The sequence below is a fragment of the Populus nigra genome, chromosome 11 (assembly GCF_951802175.1).
Source record: "Populus nigra chromosome 11, ddPopNigr1.1, whole genome shotgun sequence".
NCBI classification, from domain to species: domain Eukaryota; kingdom Viridiplantae; phylum Streptophyta; class Magnoliopsida; order Malpighiales; family Salicaceae; genus Populus; species Populus nigra.
The window spans coordinates 2,305,980-2,325,763 of record NC_084862.1 but is presented as its reverse complement, the minus strand read 5'-3'; the positions used below and the strand labels follow the sequence as shown (position 1 = coordinate 2,325,763).

General features: G+C 32.1%; 2 protein-coding genes across 3 annotated transcripts; both read left to right on the top strand.

The window, feature by feature from the left end:
• Nucleotides 1-1,339: 1,339 nt before the first annotated feature.
• LOC133667897 (disease resistance protein RPV1-like) lies at nt 1,340-14,465 on the top strand. Of its 2 annotated transcripts, none has more exons than XM_062087602.1 (4): nt 1,340-2,150; nt 12,128-13,235; nt 13,340-13,645; nt 13,731-14,465. In XM_062087602.1, the coding sequence occupies exons 1-4, from the start codon at nt 1,573-1,575 to the stop codon at nt 14,463-14,465; spliced, it is 2,727 nt and encodes a 908-aa protein (XP_061943586.1). In that variant the 5' UTR covers nt 1,340-1,572. The 2 variants fall into 2 exon arrangements, with proteins under 2 accessions (XP_061943586.1, XP_061943585.1); XM_062087601.1 differs by lacking the exon at nt 1,340-2,150 and adding an exon at nt 10,232-10,907.
• A 14-nt stretch (nt 14,466-14,479) lies between these two features.
• Nucleotides 14,480-15,512, top strand: LOC133667905 (disease resistance protein RPP2B-like). Its single transcript, XM_062087618.1, has 2 exons — nt 14,480-14,695; nt 14,781-15,512. The coding sequence occupies exons 1-2, from the start codon at nt 14,480-14,482 to the stop codon at nt 15,270-15,272; spliced, it is 708 nt and encodes a 235-aa protein (XP_061943602.1). The 3' UTR covers nt 15,273-15,512.
• Nucleotides 15,513-19,784: the final 4,272 nt, after the last annotated feature.

The following is a 19,784-nucleotide window of genomic DNA, read 5'->3' as shown; positions in this document are numbered from 1 at the left end:
TAACATGCTTGCGCTCTGTGCTGCTGTACAAATAAAAAAAATAAAATGATAGGACGCTTTCAATGCCATCATAAAAAGCAATGTTTGTTCACTGAGAGATGGTGCACATATTGCCTCCTATATACATATACATGTATCAACTACTTTTTATTTTTTAATTATATTTATATTTTTCAAAAGACTAAATTGCCTTTAATTTACATTAATTATAACTAAAATGCCATAATAAAAATATAAAAACACCCTTGAAAATCAATTTTAATTTTTTTGTTTTTAAAAAATATAGTCATTTCATTGTACTATCAAAATATTAAAAGATTAAAATACCCATGATCCCAGTTTTAAAATTTTTACTTTTAAGATATTTAACTTATTTTACTTTATTTCTAAAATGTTTAAAAACTGATTTGTCCTATTATAATGACAATAAATCACTTTTAATAACTAATTAAATAACTTTATTTTAGAAGAGCAAAATAATCATTCATTATTTTAACCCGCAATTATAGGTGTCTTTAATGTATAATAAATGACTAAGCTCTTAGTTTTTTTTATTAATTTTAATTTTAATTAAAATACATAGCAAGTTGTTTATTTTTTTTTTATTAATGTGGGTGTCCGGACCAGTTTATGCGCACCTCGACTAATCTCACGGGCCCCAAAGTTAACGACCATGTAAACCTTCAATTGCCATCGTATAAGAAACCACATGGCTCCAAAAGTTGTCTAATTAAATAGCTTAGTCTTAGTAGTAGTCTATCCCATATTTATTAAATCCAAGCCATAAGAGTCCAGAGTCTATTTGGCCAAAAAAGCCAGGTCTTGAATTACATTGATGGGTCTGGGTTAATTTAAAAAAAATTAAAAAAATTGTTTGAATTTTAATATTTTATATAAAAAAGTTAAAAAAAACAATTTATATATATAAAAAATTTTAAAAATTATTTTAAAATATATATTTTTTTCTTCTAAAAGTTTTAGGTAACGCCTATACTATCTCAACATTCCCTTTTGTTCTTGCCCCGCCTCATTGATTTAATGTTTTTCACCTTGTTATACAATTGGGATCGTTTAAGCAATTTTCACCTTGTTTTTCACCTTGTTAGGAGATAAAAGATGGACTTAGGGTGGGGTGGTTTCGGTGTTTCAGTTCACCTGTTTATCGGTTGTTTTTCACTGGAACATCTAGATTCCGAGATGAAGGTCAAGTGGGTTTTACTGTCCTAATTGCTGGTTTGGTTTTTGATTGATATAGATCCGGCTAACGCCCACTTCACCAAACAAATAATAATAAAAAAAAGCAAACACAACCATTATAATAATATAATCAGATGCTCTTTCCTGCCACTCACAAATAAACAAAGAACAAGAACGGAAGTCAACGATCACCCTCTGTAGATGAGAAAATATTTGGATTTGAAACCCCCATTATTACAATTATACATATGCCTAAGCTACTGATTCAAAATCGTCCTCATCTTTTTTCCTTGAGCTACTTCCGTTCTCTCCCTTCAGACTTGCCCTGCCACAAGAGTCTCACTCTTGTTTCTTCGACTTTTTCTCCACAAAACAATGGCAATGTTTTTCTTGTTTCTCTCTATCTTTTTGTTTGTTTATATCTGGAGATTCATCATACGAAGCCGTCATATTTCTCCATCCCCATCTACTCCTTCCACCTTAACCACCGCCCAACCACAAGTAATTAAATATGATGTCTTCCTTAGTTTCAGGGGAGAAGACACTCGTTTTGATTTTACCAGCCACCTCTATGCTGCTTTGAAACGGAAACAAATCCTAACTTTCATAGATTATCAGCTTGTGAGAGGAGATGAGATTTCGGCATCACTTCTGAGAACAATTGAAGAGGCCAAGCTTTCTGTGATTGTTTTTTCTGAAAACTATGCATCTTCCAAATGGTGCTTGGAGGAGCTTGCAAAGATTTTTGAGCGTAGAAAAAATAACGGACAGATAGTTATTCCGGTATTCTACCAGGTGGATCCATCCCATGTAAGAAATCAAACAGGAAGCTTTGGGGATGCATTTGCGAGACTTATAAGGAAGAAAGCTTTGACGATGGACAAAGAGCAGAGCTTCAGAGACGCTTTGACGGATGCAGCCACTCTATCTGGATGGTCCTTAGGGAATTCTGAGTAAGCTCTTGAAATATATCCCATGAGAAAATATTCGTTCTTTTGTTGAGTATTTGAAATTTAATTTAAAATTATTGACAATGATGAGCTCTTTGAATCCGTATTTATTTTATTTGATTTTGAAAACAGTATAGCGAAACACTTGTACATATCTTAAGTTTTAGGAGACAGAAAGAAGATACTTCGGAATCCTTATGTTAAATTTTATTAGGACAATCAATGTTTTCTTCGATTGTTTCACTTGAAATCGGGTCATTAATAGTCTATTTATTTGAGGTGAAAAAGATCCTGATGTATTAAAAAATAATATAAATTATATTTTTTAAGATTTTTTTCTAATAACTTAAATTTTTTTAATTGAAATGATTATATGATATGATGATTTGAGAAAACATCTTAGATATACAATAGTTTCCAATTTCAAGGATTGATTAACTGTAGCTTGAGATAAGTAGGGAGCTGCTGCATATTTCTGAACTCAAATGCATTCTCTGGAGAGGCCAAGTAAGAGAATCTTGTCCAGGTTTATGATTCATGTGTTACATTAGCACTATCCATTGCCAATAATGATACTCAATTACTCGTACGTGTCTACTATGTATTGATGTAGCTACTAAGGAGTGAGTATGTTTATATGTTTCTTCTTATCCGGTCCATTTTGACTAACAATTAGGTGTGTTCTTCTTGTTTGTCAGGCTGGAGTCTGAATTTATTGAGAAAATCGTTGGAGATGTTTCGAACAAATTGCAAGCCATGTCTTCAAGTCACACTACGACTCTATTTGGAATTGATGTTCGTGTTAACAAAGTTGAGTCTTTGTTAAAAATGGAATCTCCAGATGTTCTCATTGTAGGGATATGGGGAATGGGTGATATCGGGAAGACAACGATTGCTGAAGCTTTGTGCAACAAGGTTCGTTCTCGATTTGAAGGAATCTTTTTTGCAAACTTTAGGCAAGAATTAAAAACTGGTTCCATGGCTGATTTGCAAAGAAGCTTTCTTTCACAGCTGCTTGGCCAAGAAATTCTGAACATGGGCTCCTTGAGTTTTCGAGATTCTTTTGTGAGGGATAGACTTCGTCGTAAAAAGGTTTTTATTCTTCTGGATGGTGTGGATGATTTAATGCCTTTGGAAGAATGGAAAGATTTGCTTGACGGACGACACAGTTCATTTGGTTCGGGCAGTAAAGTTCTCATAACAAGTAGGGACAAGCAAGTGCTTAATAATATAGTAGACGAAACATACGAGGTTGAGGGGTTGAACTATGAAGAATCTCTTAAACTCTTTACCTCAAAAGCCTTGAAGAATTGCAACCCCACAATTGATCATAGAGAATTGATAGAAAAGATTGTAAGTCATGTACAAGGCAATCCGTTGGCTCTTATAGATTTGGGTTCCTCTCTCTATGGTAAAAGCACTGAAGAATGGTGCAGTGCATTGAATAAACTAGCTCAGAACCCTCGAATCGAAAACGCGTAAAGAATTAGTTATAATGGGTTGGATCAAGAATAACAATCCATATTTCTTGATATAGCACATTTCTTTAGAAGATTTGAGCAAAACCAAGCTACAAGAATATTAGATGGCTTTTATTGTCAGCTTGTGATTTTCGATAGAAGCACGCTTATTGATGAGTGTCTCATAACTACTTCTCATAACATGCTAGAAATGGCATTTAGCATTGTTCATGTAAAATCTAAGTTTCCTGGAAAACTAATGCGGAACGATAAATATAGACTTGGTTTCAGACCTGGTTTCATTATGATTTACCAAATTGTGCCAATTACACCATAAATACATGAAAGACAAAAGACTTCTGGGGTAGGTTATACTCACATCTTCAGGGCCATTGTAAGAAGCAACCCGCCGATAAATAGTTTGGTGGAGTGTGAGAAACCAATAATTAGAGAAACTTAAGGTTCACTAAACTAAATTTAACAATGACATAAAACTTTCCCCAGGACACATGCAAAGTAGACAAAGGGGATCTAGCTTAATGGTCGAATGCACGCCATTTTTATGGAATACATTAAAGAATCTGAGTACTTGCACAATATCAGAAAAGTATGAAGTTTGTTTTGACCATTATCAGCTTAGAAATCAACATCTATGTATGTGTGTGAAAGAACCATCGACCAAAGCACTATAACAAATAAGAGTATATCTGGCTGAGGCCAATTATGGCAATAAATTGTAAATTATAAGGTCTTCTCCCACTCTGAAATCAAGTTCAAGCTTGGTTGGCAAGAAGAATGTGAGGAAAGCAACGAAAAGGAAAAGAAAAAAAATATGGAAAACATGAATTTATATCATTGGTTCTATATGATAATAAAAAAGCTTTTAAAATCAGTCACAACCCAATACTAAAATATTTATTTTAATAGAGAAAATGGCGGTGAAGATTCGTTTAGCAGGTCTGGGATGCAAAAACAGGGCATTTTACATAATAGTTGCTGCTGATAGTCATACTCTAAGAGATGGCAAACACCTTCAAGTTGTTGGTTTCTACGACCCCTTAACAGGTTCCCTCTTCTTCTCACCCTACTCTTATTATTTTCATATGCTCAGTTCGCATGAAGATTTTTTTTTTTCTAATTTTAAAGACCTGGACTTTGAAGGCTTATTGGGTTTATTTTCAGGTTCTCACATCATCAATGCATGGTATGTGTAGATAACTTTGTTACTCGAGACTTAAACTTTGTGGGATAATGCATTTGTAATTTTATTTTCTTATGTATATGTAGTTTAATATGACCATTGATAGCACTGATGGTTCATAGTTCATTCTGTCATCAGTTAAAGTCTCAAAAATATGTTCATAGTTCTTAGTTATAGTAGTTTTGTGGGTTAATTTTCATCTATTTTAATTTAAATCTAGTCCAAACTAAGGTCACTGGATCAAGGTTTTAAGAAAGAGTATTTCTTTCCTCTTTCGTTTTTCCGCATAAGGTTAGATGGAGGCCAGAAATGAGATGCAAGCTCACATCATGAAAATGGGTCAAAATTCAAAAACATTCTATCAAGTTGCCAAAGCATGGGCCAATCCTCTTCTTGATGCTCGGGCAATAATAGTCATATTGATGGGGACGACGACTTGACCTTAAGTCTTCCTTGAAATTACTTGTTTCTTTTTTCCTTTATATATGTAAAGGAAAAGGGAAAAGGCATCTCAAAGGAAAAGGTATATGCCGATAAAAAAGGAAAAAAGAAAAGGCATCTGCATCTGCCGACACTGTTTGAAACGTAGTGAAAATTATGTTTTTAAAAAATTTAATTTTTTATTAAAAATTAATATTTTTTATATGTTTTGGATCGTTTTGATATGATGATTTTTAAAAAAAATTAAAAAAATATCATTTTAATTTATTTTAAAATAAAAACATTTCAAAAAAACAGTTTAAGTCATCGTCCCCATGAATATAGCAATTATTGCAGGAGCACGAAGAAGAGGATGGCCCATCCCCGGTCCCTTCCTCCCTCCTTCAAGACGACTTCTTCTTCTTCTTCACACTGAGAATTATTGCCCGTCATTCTTTTGTCTTGTTTTGATAATTAACGAGACATGAATCCTTTTGTACATGGGAAATTCCCAGGAAGCCAACAATGATGATAATATATGTTTCTTCTAATTACAGCAATAATTGTTGGAGGCAAACTATTACGCAGTCATGCACACGTGTCTAACCATAAAAAAATGACGTCGTTATGCTTTAATACAGTCGTAAAAAGTGGTGTTGGTCCGCGGAGAAATGTCACACGTGCTGTCTAAAAAAACATGGATGCTTTTAAGATGCAAATGCCTCTAATTCACTTTGATTATAACTAAAAATTTTACTTTAATTATTTTACCGAAACACCCATGAATCCTAGTTTTTAAAATTTTACTTTAAAGAATATTTGAAACATTCCTCAGTGCTTCTAAAACGGTTAAAAATTAATTTGTCTCTAATCATTATGACCATTAATTATCGAAAGCCACCGTTAGGACAAGAAATACATAATTGCGTAATGTCAAGGCAACTTAGCTTCCCAAACACACTGCCCAAGCACTTGCCAGGAAGAGTCGAGGTCAAGACGACTTCTTTATTTTATTTTTTTCAAGAGTAATATAGTTATTTCTGTTATAAAAATGTTCAAAAGACCAAAACACTCATAGATATTAGTTTTAAGAACTTTGTTTTAAGAATATTTAAATTATTTTTTTGTACTTTTAAAATGTTTAAAAATTATTTTGTTTTGAATAATTACAACAATGATAATAATAAATGAATCTTATAAAAAAATTCAATAACTAATTAAATGATAAAAAATAATTATTTTACTGTTTCTTTTTCTTCTTCTTCTTCTTTTTCTCGTCAACATGAGAAACACGTAATTTCCAAACTCAGCTTCCCGAACACGCTGCCCAAGCACTAGCCAGGAAGAGTACTTAAGGTCAAGTCGGCGTCCCCGTCAATATGAAGAAGAGGATTGGCCGCATCACCCGTCCCTTCCTCTCTCCTTCAAGACGACTTCTTCTTCTTCACAATAAATAAATATATATAAAAGCAAAAAGGAAAAGGCATCTGCCGATTTATTAACTAATTCTCTAAAAAGCATGATGAAATTACTAGCTTTTTCCACGCCATATGCTTTTTATTTTTTTATTTTTTTTGTTTTTTTTTGTCTTTCTTTTTTTTTCCAACATTTTTTTTCGTTTTTTTTTGCTTTACATATATTTTTCTTTTTTTTCCTAAGATTATCTTCTTATTTTTTTTTATTCTTTTTTAATTTTGTGTTTTTTAAAAAAATTATCTGTGTTGATTTTTTTTAAATATTGAACTGGTTGAAAATTTAGTTTTGTAGTTTTTTTCTTTAAAAAATTATGAATTATTACAATGTTTCCCTATATGGATTTTTTTCCTTTTTTTATGAATTTTTTTCTTTTTTTTTTTCAAAATGGTTTTTGTCGATTTTGCTTCGTTGTTTTTTTTTTTATATAACATTGTGCATTGTTACAATGTTTCCCCACATGATTTTTATTTTGTTACAGTGTTTTCTCACATGTTTTTTTTTCAAAATTATCTTTGTTAATTTTTTTTTATATTGAGTTGGTTGAGAATTCAACTTTAACTTCATCCACATGTTTTTTTTCCAATTTGTTTGCTCTTTTTTTTTTTTCCAAAATTGCCTTCTTCTTCTTCTTCTTTTTCATTTTTTTGTTTTTTTTTCAGAATTTTTTTTGTTGATTTTATTTTTTTAATATGGAGTTAGTTGAAAATTTAGCTTTGTGATTTTTTTCTTTAAAATACTGTGAATTGCTATAATGTTTCCCCACATGGTTTTTTTATGATTTTTTTTTTGTCCAGAATTGTCTTTGTCGAATTTTTTTTTTCATATTAAGCTGATTGAGAATTTAGCTTCGTAGTTTTTTTATTTAAAATATTGTGAATTGTTATAATGTTTCCCAATATGATTTTTTTTTGTTATGATGTTTTTCAAAATTATCTTCATCGATTTTATTATTTTTAATATTGAACTAGTTGAAAATTACAACTGTAAATTTTTTCATGAAACACTATAGATTGCTACAGTGTTTCTCTGCATGGTTTTTGTTTCCTTTTGGTTTTTTTATTAAGATTTTTTATAAAATTTTCTTTATTTATTTTATTTTTTAAATATTAATCTAGTTAAAAATTTAGCTTTGTAGTTTTTTTTTTGGAAACAGGACTATATATATATATATATATATATATATATATATATATATTCACAAATCCAATACACAAATATACCACAAGCCCGCGGTATTGCAAGTATATGTCATCTAATTTGGATAGATTGTGTGTAATGAGGTGGAAGGAAGCATGTAAAAAGAAGAAGTAATTATAATTACATGGCTGCATGCCAATTGTGTTGCCTGAAGCAGTAAACAGAACCACTATTGTGATTTTGAATAGCTTTTATATTAAAATCTTAGTTTAAAATAGCAGTTTTTTTAAAACTATGTTTTTTTTAAAAATAAAATTAAACCATATTATATATTTCTCTAACTGTATCAATTTGTTTTTTAAAAAATTCATATTATTGAGGCAGAGTAACAAGTTTTTCCCAATGAAATCATTATAATCACTATAATATAATTGGAAGTCAACAAAGTCGCAAACACTTGTATGGAAGACTCGATGGCCTTCCCACCAAATCACAAAAAGAAAAAACAAATAACAAGACATGAAGCCTTTCTGTCCACATGAAATTTCCAAGTAGATGTGCACCCTCTCTAACGTCTGAGAAAATACATGGATTTGATTTTTTTATTTTTAATTAATTTTTTATATTATTTTAATGTATTGATATTAAAAATACATTTTAAAAAATACAAAATATATATTATTTTAATGTATTTTCAAGTGAAAATTATCTTGAATAACAATTATTACCTCAATACCAAATAGATTCTCTAACAAGTTCTTCTCAATCAAATAATTATAACCATTATACAATAATGTGAATGCAAAAAAGTCTTTGGCATGTGCAAACACTTGAATTGAAGATATAAAGGGTGTTTATGAGTGTAGTAGAAGTTGATTTTTAAAAAATATTTTGCTTGAAAATATATTAAGATAATGTTTTTTTTTTTACTTTTAAAGAATTATTTTTAACACCAAAATATCAAAACAAACAAAAAAAACCTAAAATAAATTAATCTAAAATAAAATATAAAATAATTTCAAAATTTATTAAAACATTGTTTACATAGCAAAGACAAACAAAAGCCTAAATGCCTTTTCCTACCGCATCACAAATAACAAGACTTGAAGCCTTTTCTGCATGGAAAATTTCCAGGAAGCTAACAATGTGCAACCTCCGTAATGCTGAGAGAAATTACTTGAATTTGAATTTTGTTTATTTTTTTTGTTTACTTTAAATTAAATTTTTTATATTTTAATTATATTATTTTGATGTTATGATATCAAAAATAAATTTTAAAAAATAAAAAATATTATTTTGATGCATTTATAATAAAAAAATAATTTTAAAAATAATTACTAGTACAATATCAAACAAGCTCTCTAACAAGTTCTTTTTAATTAAATCATCATAACCATTATAATATAATATGAAAGCAAAAAACTTTCCCACAAGGCAAATACTTGGACTAAAGATATAGAAGATGTTTACGAGTATGGTAATAATTGTTTTTTAAAGTGTTTTTTATTTAAAAATATATTAAAATAATGTATTTTTTATTTTAAAGAATTATTTTTGACACCAATATATTAAAACAAATTGAAAAACAAATCTCAGAAAAAAAATAAAAAAAAATCAAAATTTATAAAAATATTATTTATAGGCAAATATAAAAGCGCCTTTCCTTCCATGTGCATGGCAGCTCCCTTGGGCTGCTAGGGAAATTATAATGTATTAAAATATTATTTTTATTTTTTAAATAATTATTTTTAATTTTAGTATATTAAAATAATTTAAAAATATTAAATTTAATTAAAAATTTAATTTTTTTATAAAACACAGTATATTTCTAAAAAGTGCTCTGACAGGTTTTGATATGACCATTATCAAAAGCAACCGTTCCTTAAAGAACAAAGACAAGAAATTCGTAATTTCCAGGAAAATTATAAAAGAATTTGAAGTAAAAATTAAAAGACTAAAGAATGATCGATGTGGGACAGAAGTGTTTAGTGTTTTTAAAAAATATATAATAAAAAAGTTAAAGAGAAGATCTGCTACTCCGCCCCAAGTGAATAGCTAATACATTTGAAATATTAAAAAAAGGTATCTATCACAGCTGTGATATGATAAACAAGAATATATATATATATTTTTTATTTTTAAAAATTATTTTTATATCAGTAAATTAAAATAATAAAAAAACTAAAAATTTTAATTTTTTAAAAAATTAAAATTTATAAAAACATTGTCAATACCATAAAAACAAAACAATGTATAAATGCCTTTTCCTATCACATCACTTTGTAACTGGGGAATTTCCAGGAAATCAACAATGTGCAATCTTGTAATGTTCTAAGAAAATTCTTGGATTTGATGCCCCCATTATTATAAATTTATACATATGCCTCATCTTTTTTCCTTTGAGTTACTTCCGCTCTCTCCCTCCAGACCTACCTTACCACCAGAGTCTAATTACTCTTGTTTCTTTCGACTGCTTCTCCACATAACAATGGCGGTGTTTTTCTTGTTTCTCTCCATCTTTTTGTTTGTTTATATCTGGAGATTCATCCTACGAAACCGTCATATATCTCCATCGCCATCTACTCCTTCCACCTTAACCACCGCCCAGCCACAAGTAATTAAACATGATGTCTTCCTTAGTTTCAGGGGAGAAGACACCCGTGTTGGTTTTACCAGCCACCTCTATGCTGCTTTGGACCGGAAACAAATCATAACTTTCATAGATTATCAGCTTGTGAGAGGAGATGAGATTCCGGAATCACTTCTGAGAACAATCGAAGAGGCCAAGCTTTCTGTGATTGTTTTTTCTGAAAACTATGCATCTTCCAAATGGTGCTTGGAGGAGCTTGCAAAGATTATTGAGCGTAGAAGAAATAATAGACAGATAGTTATTCCGGTATTCTACAAGGTGGATCCATCCCATGTAAGATATCAAACAGGAAGCTTTGGAGATGCATTGGCTAGATTGATAAAGAAGAAAGCTTTGACGATGGACAAAGAGCAGAGCTTCAGAGACGCTTTGACGGATGCAGCCAATCTATCTGGATGTACCTTAAGGGAGTCTCCGTAAGTTCTTGAAATATATCCTATGAGAAAATATTCGTTTATTTGTTGAGGATTTGAAATTAAATTTAAAATTAATGAAAATGATGAGCTCTATGAATCTATATTTATTTGATTTGATTTTGAAAAATGTTGCAGCGAAACGCTTGTATAGATATTATGTGGTTGGTTGTTTTGTGTTTTAAAATTGTTTTAAAAAAAAATTAATTTTTTTAGTGTTTTTAGATTATTTTAATGTGTTTATATTAGAAAAAAATTAAAAAAAATAAAAAAGTATTATTTGTAGCAAAATGTTTGTATAAATATTAAATGGTTGTTTGGTTTTGTGTTTTAAAATGTTTTTTAAAAAAATTTAGTGTTTTTGAATTATTTTAATGTGTTTATATTAAAAAATATTTTTAAAAATAAAAAAATATTATTTGTAGTGAAATGTTTGTATAGATATTAAGTGGTTGTTTGTTTTTGTGTTTTTAAATATTTTTTAAAAAAATTTAATTTTTTTAAATTAATTTTTTTAGTGTTTTTATATTATTTTGATATATTTATATTAAAAATAAATAAAAATTTATTTGTAGTGAAATGCTTGTATAAATATTAAGGTTTGTATGTATTGATATTAAGTGGTTGTTTGTTTTTGTGTTTCAAAATGTTTTTTAAAAATATATTTTTAAAAATAATTTTTTTTATTTTAAACTATGGTTTTTAGTATTTTCAGATTATTTTAATATATTTATATCAAAAATAATATTTTTTTTAAATATATTATTTTAATTTATTTTAAAATGTAATCATTACTATATATTTTTTTGAATACCTGAGTTTTAGGAGATAAAAAGTAGATACTTAGGAATCCTTACTTTAAATTTTACCAGGACAGTCAATGTTTTCTTCTGTCCTTAAATAATATTCTATTTATTTGAGTATTTATTTGAGGTGAAAAGGATAATGCTTGATTAAAAAATAATATTGATAGAGAAAACAATATCATATGCATTTGCATTTAATTGATTTTCTTAGATAAACAACGATTACATGTAGTTTCCAGTTTTCAACGCTTGATTAATATAGAATGTCATGTATTTTTACATATCACTGAACTCAATGTTATCATCGATTCATGTGTTACATTAGCACTATCCATTGCCAATAATGATGCTCAATTACTCGTACGTGCCTGCTACTAAGGAGTGAGTATGTTTTTATGTGTTCTTTTTATTTGCCAGGCTGGAGTCTGAATTTATTAAGAATATCGTTGGAGATGTTTTGAAAAAATTGCATGCCATGTCTTCAAGTCACACTACGACGGGTCTATTTGGAATTGATGTTCGTGTTAGCAAAGTTGAGTTTTTGTTAGATATGGAATCTCCAGATGTTCTCATTGTAGGCATATGGGGAATGGGTGGTATCGGTAAGACAACGATTGCTGAAGCTGTTTGCAGCAAGGTTCGTTCTCGATTTCAAGAAATATTTTTTGAAAGCTTTAGGCAACAATCTGATTTGCGAAGAAAATTTCTTAAACGGCTGCTTGGCCAAGAAACTCTGGACACTATGGGCTCCTTGAGTTTTCGACATTCTTTGGTGAGGGATAGACTTCGTCGAATAAAGGTGTTTATTGTTCTGGATGATGTGGATGATTTAATTCGTTTTGAAGAATGGAAATATTTGCTTGATCGACAAAACAGTTCATTTGGTCCGGGCAGTAAAGTTCTCATAACAAGTAGGGACAAGCAGGTGCTTAGCAATGTAGTTGATGAGACATATGAGGTTGAGGGGTTAAATGATGAAGAAGCTATTCAACTCTTTAGCTCGAAAGCATTGAAGAATTGCATCCCCACAATTGATCAAAGACGCTTGATAAAAAAGATTGTAAGTCATGTACAAGGCAATCCGTTGGCTCTTATAGTTTTGGGTTCCTCTCTCTATGGTAAAAGCATCGAAAAATGGCGTAGTGCATTGAATAAACTAGCTCAGCACCCTCAAATTGAAATGGCGTTGAGAATTAGTTACGATGGGTTGGATTCAGAACAAAAATCCATATTTCTTGACATAGCGCATTTCTTCATAGGATGGGAGCAAGACAGGGCAACAAGAATATTAGATGGCTTTTATGGTCGGTCTGTGAAGTTCGATATAAGCACGCTCATTGATAAGTGTCTCATAACTACTGGTAACGGTTATGATGACAACAGTTATGAAATATATTGGCTAGAAATGCATGATTTACTACAAGAAATGGCATTTAACATTGTTCGTGCAGAATCTGATTTTCCTGGCGAACGTAGCAGGTTATGTCATCCTCCTGATGTCGTTCAAGTATTGGAGGAAAATAAGGTTAAAGCTACAGCCATTAACTGTCGTTCATGTATTTGCTCAAAAGTTGATGTGTTTGAGTAGATTGTATTATTGTTTGTTTATTCTTTATTCTTGTTTAACAGGGAACTCGAAAAATTAAAGGCATATCTTTGGACATGTCCATGTTATCGAGACAGATACACTTGAAATCTGATGCCTTCGCAATGATGGATGGTCTTCGATTTCTCAATTTCGATCACGATGGTTCCTCCGAAGAAGATAAAATGCACCTTCCTCCTACTGGCCTCGAATATCTTCCTAATGAGCTGAGATATTTGCGATGGGATGGATTCCCTTCGAAATCCTTGCCGCCATCTTTTCGTGCTGAACACCTTGTCGAGCTTCACCTAAGCGGAAGCAAGCTTGTAAAACTTTGGACAGGAGTAAAGGTATGATTTAATTGCTACAGATTTATGATCAGAAATATGAAGTTGGAGGTGCTAACTTTCTAATTATGCCTTTTTCTGTTGACAGGATGTTCGAAATTTAAGAGAAATTGACCTATCTTTCTCTCCATATTTGACGGAATTGCCAGATCTATCAATGGCAAAAAATTTAGTGTCCTTAAGACTTGTGGACTGTCCAAGTTTAACCGAGGTTCCGTCATCTCTTCAATATCTTGACAAGCTGGAAAAAATTGATCTCTATGGTTGCTATAATCTTAGAAGTTTTCCAATGCTTGATTCAAAGGTTCTCAGGTTCCTTACTATAAGTCGGTGCCTAGATGTGACCACGTGTCCAACGATTTCACAAAATATGGTATGGTTACGGTTGGAACAAACTTCAATCAAAGAAGTTCCACAATCAGTTACTGGCAAGTTGGAAGTCCTTGATCTATGGGGTTGTTCTAAGATGACCAAGTTTCCAAAGATTTCAGGGGATATAGAAAAATTAAATCTAGGCGGAACTGCTATTAAAGAGGTGCCCTCATCAATCCAGTTTCTCACAAGACTCTGCTATTTGGATATGAGTGGTTGCTCAGAACTTGAGAGCCTCCCAGAAATCACAGTGCCTATGAAATCTTTAGAGTCTCTTCACTTGAGTGGAACGCCACTTAAAGAGCTACCCTCATCAATCCAGTTTCTCACAAGACTCGAAAAGTTGGATATGATTGGTTGCTCAAAACTTGAGAGCTTCCCAGAAATCACAGTGCCTATGAAATTTTTGAAGGTTATTAACTTGAGTAAGACAGGCATTAAAGACCTTTGATATCATTTAAGCATATGATATCTTTGACATGTCTATGTTTAGATGGAACGCCTATTAAAGCGTTACTTGAGCTCCCCCCTTCGCTGCAGTTTCTACATGCACATGACTGTGCATCACTAGAAACCGTGACACCAATCAATATCGATAGATCATGGGATGCATTGTATTTTACAAATTGCTTCAAATTGGATCAGAAACCGCTGGTAGCAGCAATGCATTTGAAAATTCAGGTATCTCTAAACCCCCTTGTCTTTCTTTCTTCTCTCTTTCTTGCTTGCTTCATCACATTTTCGAAATGTGACTTTTGTGTTACAGTCCGGAGAGGAGATCCGATATGACAAAATTCGAATGGTTCTACCGGGGAGTGAAATTCCAGAATGGTTCGGTGAGAAAGGAATTGGATCTTCACTCACCATACAGTTGCCCTCAAATTGTCGTCAGCTCAAGGGAATTGCTTTCTGCCTTGTCTTTCTACTCCCTATTCCCTCCAATAATGATTTTTCTCTTGTTGATGTATATTTTGAGAACCATGTTAAGAGTAAAAACGGTGAAAATGACGAAGACGTCTTAGCTTCCCGGAAAAGATTCTCTCTATTACATCACTTGGTGTCATGTGGCTCAGATCACATGATTCTACACTACGATCCGGGATTGGGAAATCATTTTCGTAAATATTCTGGCAATGAAGTGACATTTAAATTCTACCATGATGTGGATAGCCGAAGGGCTTTGGCGTTGAAAAGCTGGGGGGTGTATCTGCACTTTGATGAAAATCTACCTGCGGACAAAAGTTCAGAAGAAAATTGAGGGAGAAATAAAAGAAATAGAAAGGGAGAGAGAGTTATGTAATTACTGCAAATTGATCTTCAATTATTACTTGGTTTTCAAGATAGCTGTAATTAAATATTGTTCTTCCATTGCAACTGACTAACGAACTAACTTTCTGTTATTCAACTAATTCCTCAACTAACTGTAACAACCATCCATCTAACTAATGAATCATGTGCGCATTTATTCTTGCACGTGCAGAATAAGTACATTTAGTCATGTTTTGGATCTTTGATTTCCATTTACAAGAAAAACAGTAAGTACATAAAAACTTTAAATTCAAGATTTTATTATTGTATATTTTGTAATCTATCCTGAGAAGTTTATAACTCTTTAGATAAACTCAAAAACAGTAAGCATTATTTTGTATGAAAAAGGAGAACAACCTTCCTCCCAGATTGTAAAATGATCCAACAACTCAGCTTGTTGCATATATCAATGTTTCAAAACGTTCATGTAGACTTGGCCTCAGATACTTGGGACACAACCTCTTGTGTCATGCTTCGAAACATACACAATTCCTATAGCCTGCATACCCAGTTTATGGTGGCCCATCAATTACATATATACAAACACTCATGAAGCACATGTTCATACAAGCGTGATTGCACATAGCTCGCTCTTTTTATTTGTTTTTGAAATAAGTCTCTTCACGTAAATTTACACACGCACTGCACAGACACAAGTACATCTCATATGCCTCTGTGTGTGCATGTTGTTCTGTGCTGCGTGGATACCATTTTGATAGTATCCATTGGGCACCAATGTGCACCCAGCAAAGAAATTTCACTCTTTTCATGTGTTTTTGAAATAAATGTCAAATTAATCAACTCTCTAGGTTTATCTGAGCTGGCTGAATATATTATTGTATGATCTACAGCTTGTCATTTGCCACACATACTTTGAGTTGATCGATGGCTTTCGGCAAATAGAATTTTGTATTTCTAGAAATTTATACTAGTTAAAAGAATATGCAAGTCATGCAACAACCTTACCTCATTAAGACTGGAAGCCACCCTGGACCAAGTATGGTCTCTGTCACATAAAAATGCAAACAAACAATTAGCAATATGATACAATAGGTTGTGGTTCCGGATTAACAATAGACTCACCTGGCAGTGCAAATTTTCTTATAATGCAAGTCACAAGGTTTAATTCTACAAAATTCTACTATCTTCTCTATCTAAATTATATGATAATTCCAGGAATGAACCATGTTATCATCTAGTATTTGTGCATTTAACTTGTTTCTCTGCTAGCCATTTACACAACAATAGCAATCTATGGAGTGAAATAAAAGAATTTTGAAATTGATTAATACATTGCGACTTCCCATTCAAGCAAGGTAAAGACTTTTTTTTTTTTTTTGATAGAGAGAGAGATTTTAAGGACATAAGTTAGATGTAATACTGATGCGCTATCTGAATTATACCACTTGAGAACAACAGGAATGAAAATTGGGTTCTATCTATAGCATTTATACGACAGAAAAACATGCATAAGGAGTAACAGTTTTTGACTTAACAACATTGTAAATGCACAAAAGACATTAACGTACTCTTCCCAATTCTGGTTAATAAGGATATTGTTATTTGTTTCTTAGGGTTACTGATACTGAAAAACTCTCAGAAATGTCTCCAACAAAAAGATTTCTAAAATAATCCAAATATATCTTTGTAGGAGAAATTTTTTTTTCAAGTCCATACAATTAAACGAGAGTACAACAGCCATCAAAGTAAAACGTGCCAAGTATAATGTACCAGTTGAAAAGTTGCACCAATTGGCCTCAAAATCTCTGTTACCCTTTCTTCAGACAGATTCAGTGCACCCCTGATCTCTGGAGGAAGCAAATCCTTGGCAGACCCATAAGAATAAACAACAAAAGAAACCCTTTTTGCTATAGATTCCTCCACTGCAACGATTGCAACTCTGAGCACATCAACAGAAGTGCCAGTAGCTTTTTGTTTGGCTTCACTCAAACCAGATGAAAAGCTAGTCAATCTATCACCAGCTAATTCTCCTATTTGATCAAAAGTTGAGAATACTTTACTCAAGGCACCATCTACTGCTTCTGAAGCACCTTCCTTAATCGATGTTATTGAAGAAGTAATTGTGTCTAGTGAGCTTTGCACAACATTTCCTCCCTTATTTACTGAAGTGTTGATAGAGTCCCTAACCTCGCCCAAAAAATCATCAAAACCAGCCTTATGCACTAGATAATGAATCGTTACCCATTTCCAGGGAATCAGATCCCAAAGCGGAATTCTCTAGTGTAATATCAATAGTTGATGTTATTTCAGGTTCCACAAGTCGTATTAAACTATCTGTATTATCAGCAAACTGGTGTGCAGAGTTCAAAGGTCCTTCTCCAACATCAGATATGTTATAACTTTCTAAGAATTTCAGTTTACCTCCTCCCATAGGGTGTGGGTGCTCCCACTGAAGAATCCCAATCCTTATAAAAGTTGCAATTAATGTTGCCTAGTTCATTTGGGCAGGAATGATCATTAATGAAAGCAAAGCTTTCAATAAAATTGGAGTAGAAAGACTTTATAGCTTGTGTTTTGAAGGAAATTCTTTGGTGATGTATTATATTTGACATTCCTAAAAGAACCCTGTCTTCTACATTACATTGGGACTCGAAATCCTTCCACACTGAGCAATGGTCGCAGACCTCCATGGAATGTTATCTGCAGTAGTTGTGGTTTCAAATACATGAACGAAATTTTTGACAATAGAAATACTATTCCAGAGGTATATGAAGAAAGATGTGACATGATAACACAAAACTTGGCAAATTGATAACCGATGTGCATGGAAGTTACTACCTGCAGGGCTTCACTGAAAATTGTCAAATTCTGTTCTTTAAAGGTGGACAAAGAATTTGTATATTGAAGAGTCTCACAGACCTCATATCTTAATTTTCTATTTTGATGTAAGTAATCAGATTAAGAGCGTGTTTAACATTGCGGTAGCGGTTGCTTTTCAAAGTGTTTTTCGTTCGAAAACACATCAAAATAATGTTTTCTTCATTTTTTAAAATACATTTTTGATATCAGTACATCAAAACGATCCAAAAACACCCAAAAAATAATTTTAAGCAAAAAAATTATATTTTTGGCAAACGGTGTTTTGACAGCAATGCTAAACACCCTCCAAGTGGAGAGAAAATGCCATCATAATCCAGTGCACATGAGAAGGAAGTTGGTGCTAGGGAATCACACCCAGAAGCTTAAACTACTAAAAGGAGATGTACAAGCAGATTATTAGGCCATGCAAAACTTTCTGCTAGATTGTTAAGGGATTTACTCAGCATCCCTCTGATGTGTAGGTCTAGAAGGAAGGAGAAAGCTGCACTGGACTATGATACCATGCTAGAGCATGAGAATCAATTCAAAACCTTCACTTAGGCACATAAGCTCTACATGATGTCATACTGACCTTTATGCTTAAACAGTTGAAGCTTAATTTATACCTTCATTCAAAACCTTCACTTAGGCACCCCAGATTTTTCAACTCAAATACATCAAACATATTTTATAAAGAGGCAGACATGTCTAGTTACACCAAAAAAAAAAATTCTTTTATTTTTTGACACCAGAATTTTTCTCTTTAGCGAAAGTTCAATTATAGTCCCGGCTTGTTCTCCACCTAATTAGAGGTCATGCATCCCCAAAACTAAGGGCATAGATGAAATCCGAGGTACAGGGATGATAGAAACTTGGCAACAACACGAATTAAATTACAGTCTAGGAAGTGAAACTCACCTGAGAATGAGAGGAACAACACTGAGTGGCAGAGCAAACAGGCAACATCTTTTGTTAACTCAATATAAACCTTATCAAAATCACCAAGCTTCCATGTTCTGCATGAAAGTAAAACTTTACAATTAAATTGCAGTTCAATCTCCAAATTCGCCCATGAAAAAAAGAGCAGTAATTAAACCAAGCTAAGTTGAATAAGGGTTATTTCCATTTCTGACAAGCAATCAACTTATAAGAGGATTCCTTGAAATTCAAAAAACAAAAGTAATCTCTTTCTCGAATAGTGAAAACAAATGGCATCAATGTGCATCAAAACTATGAAAGATATATGAGAAATGGATCAAAATAAGCAAAACTGAACCATGACCGCTTCAATTCATTATACCAAGATGAACCCTCCTTAAGGTGGCTTCTAAAAACTCAAGCTTGAGCTCCATTTTTAAACAAAATCATGAAAAACAAAGAACTCGTTCCACAAAACAACATATTCAAGTGTATAACTCGCAAGTAAGTAAAACACACTAAGCTAAAACAAACCAAACCGGAGTGGATTCAGAACAAATAAACCAATTCCCCAACTGGGTTCCTCACAATACAATCACTAACACCATGATACTACAAAAAGTGACGTCCAAGTACAGCATTCAACAAAAAAGATAGCAATTTACAACACGGTAAGCTAAGCTAAATCAAACCACCCACTTCGAAAAAGAACTAAAACTTACTC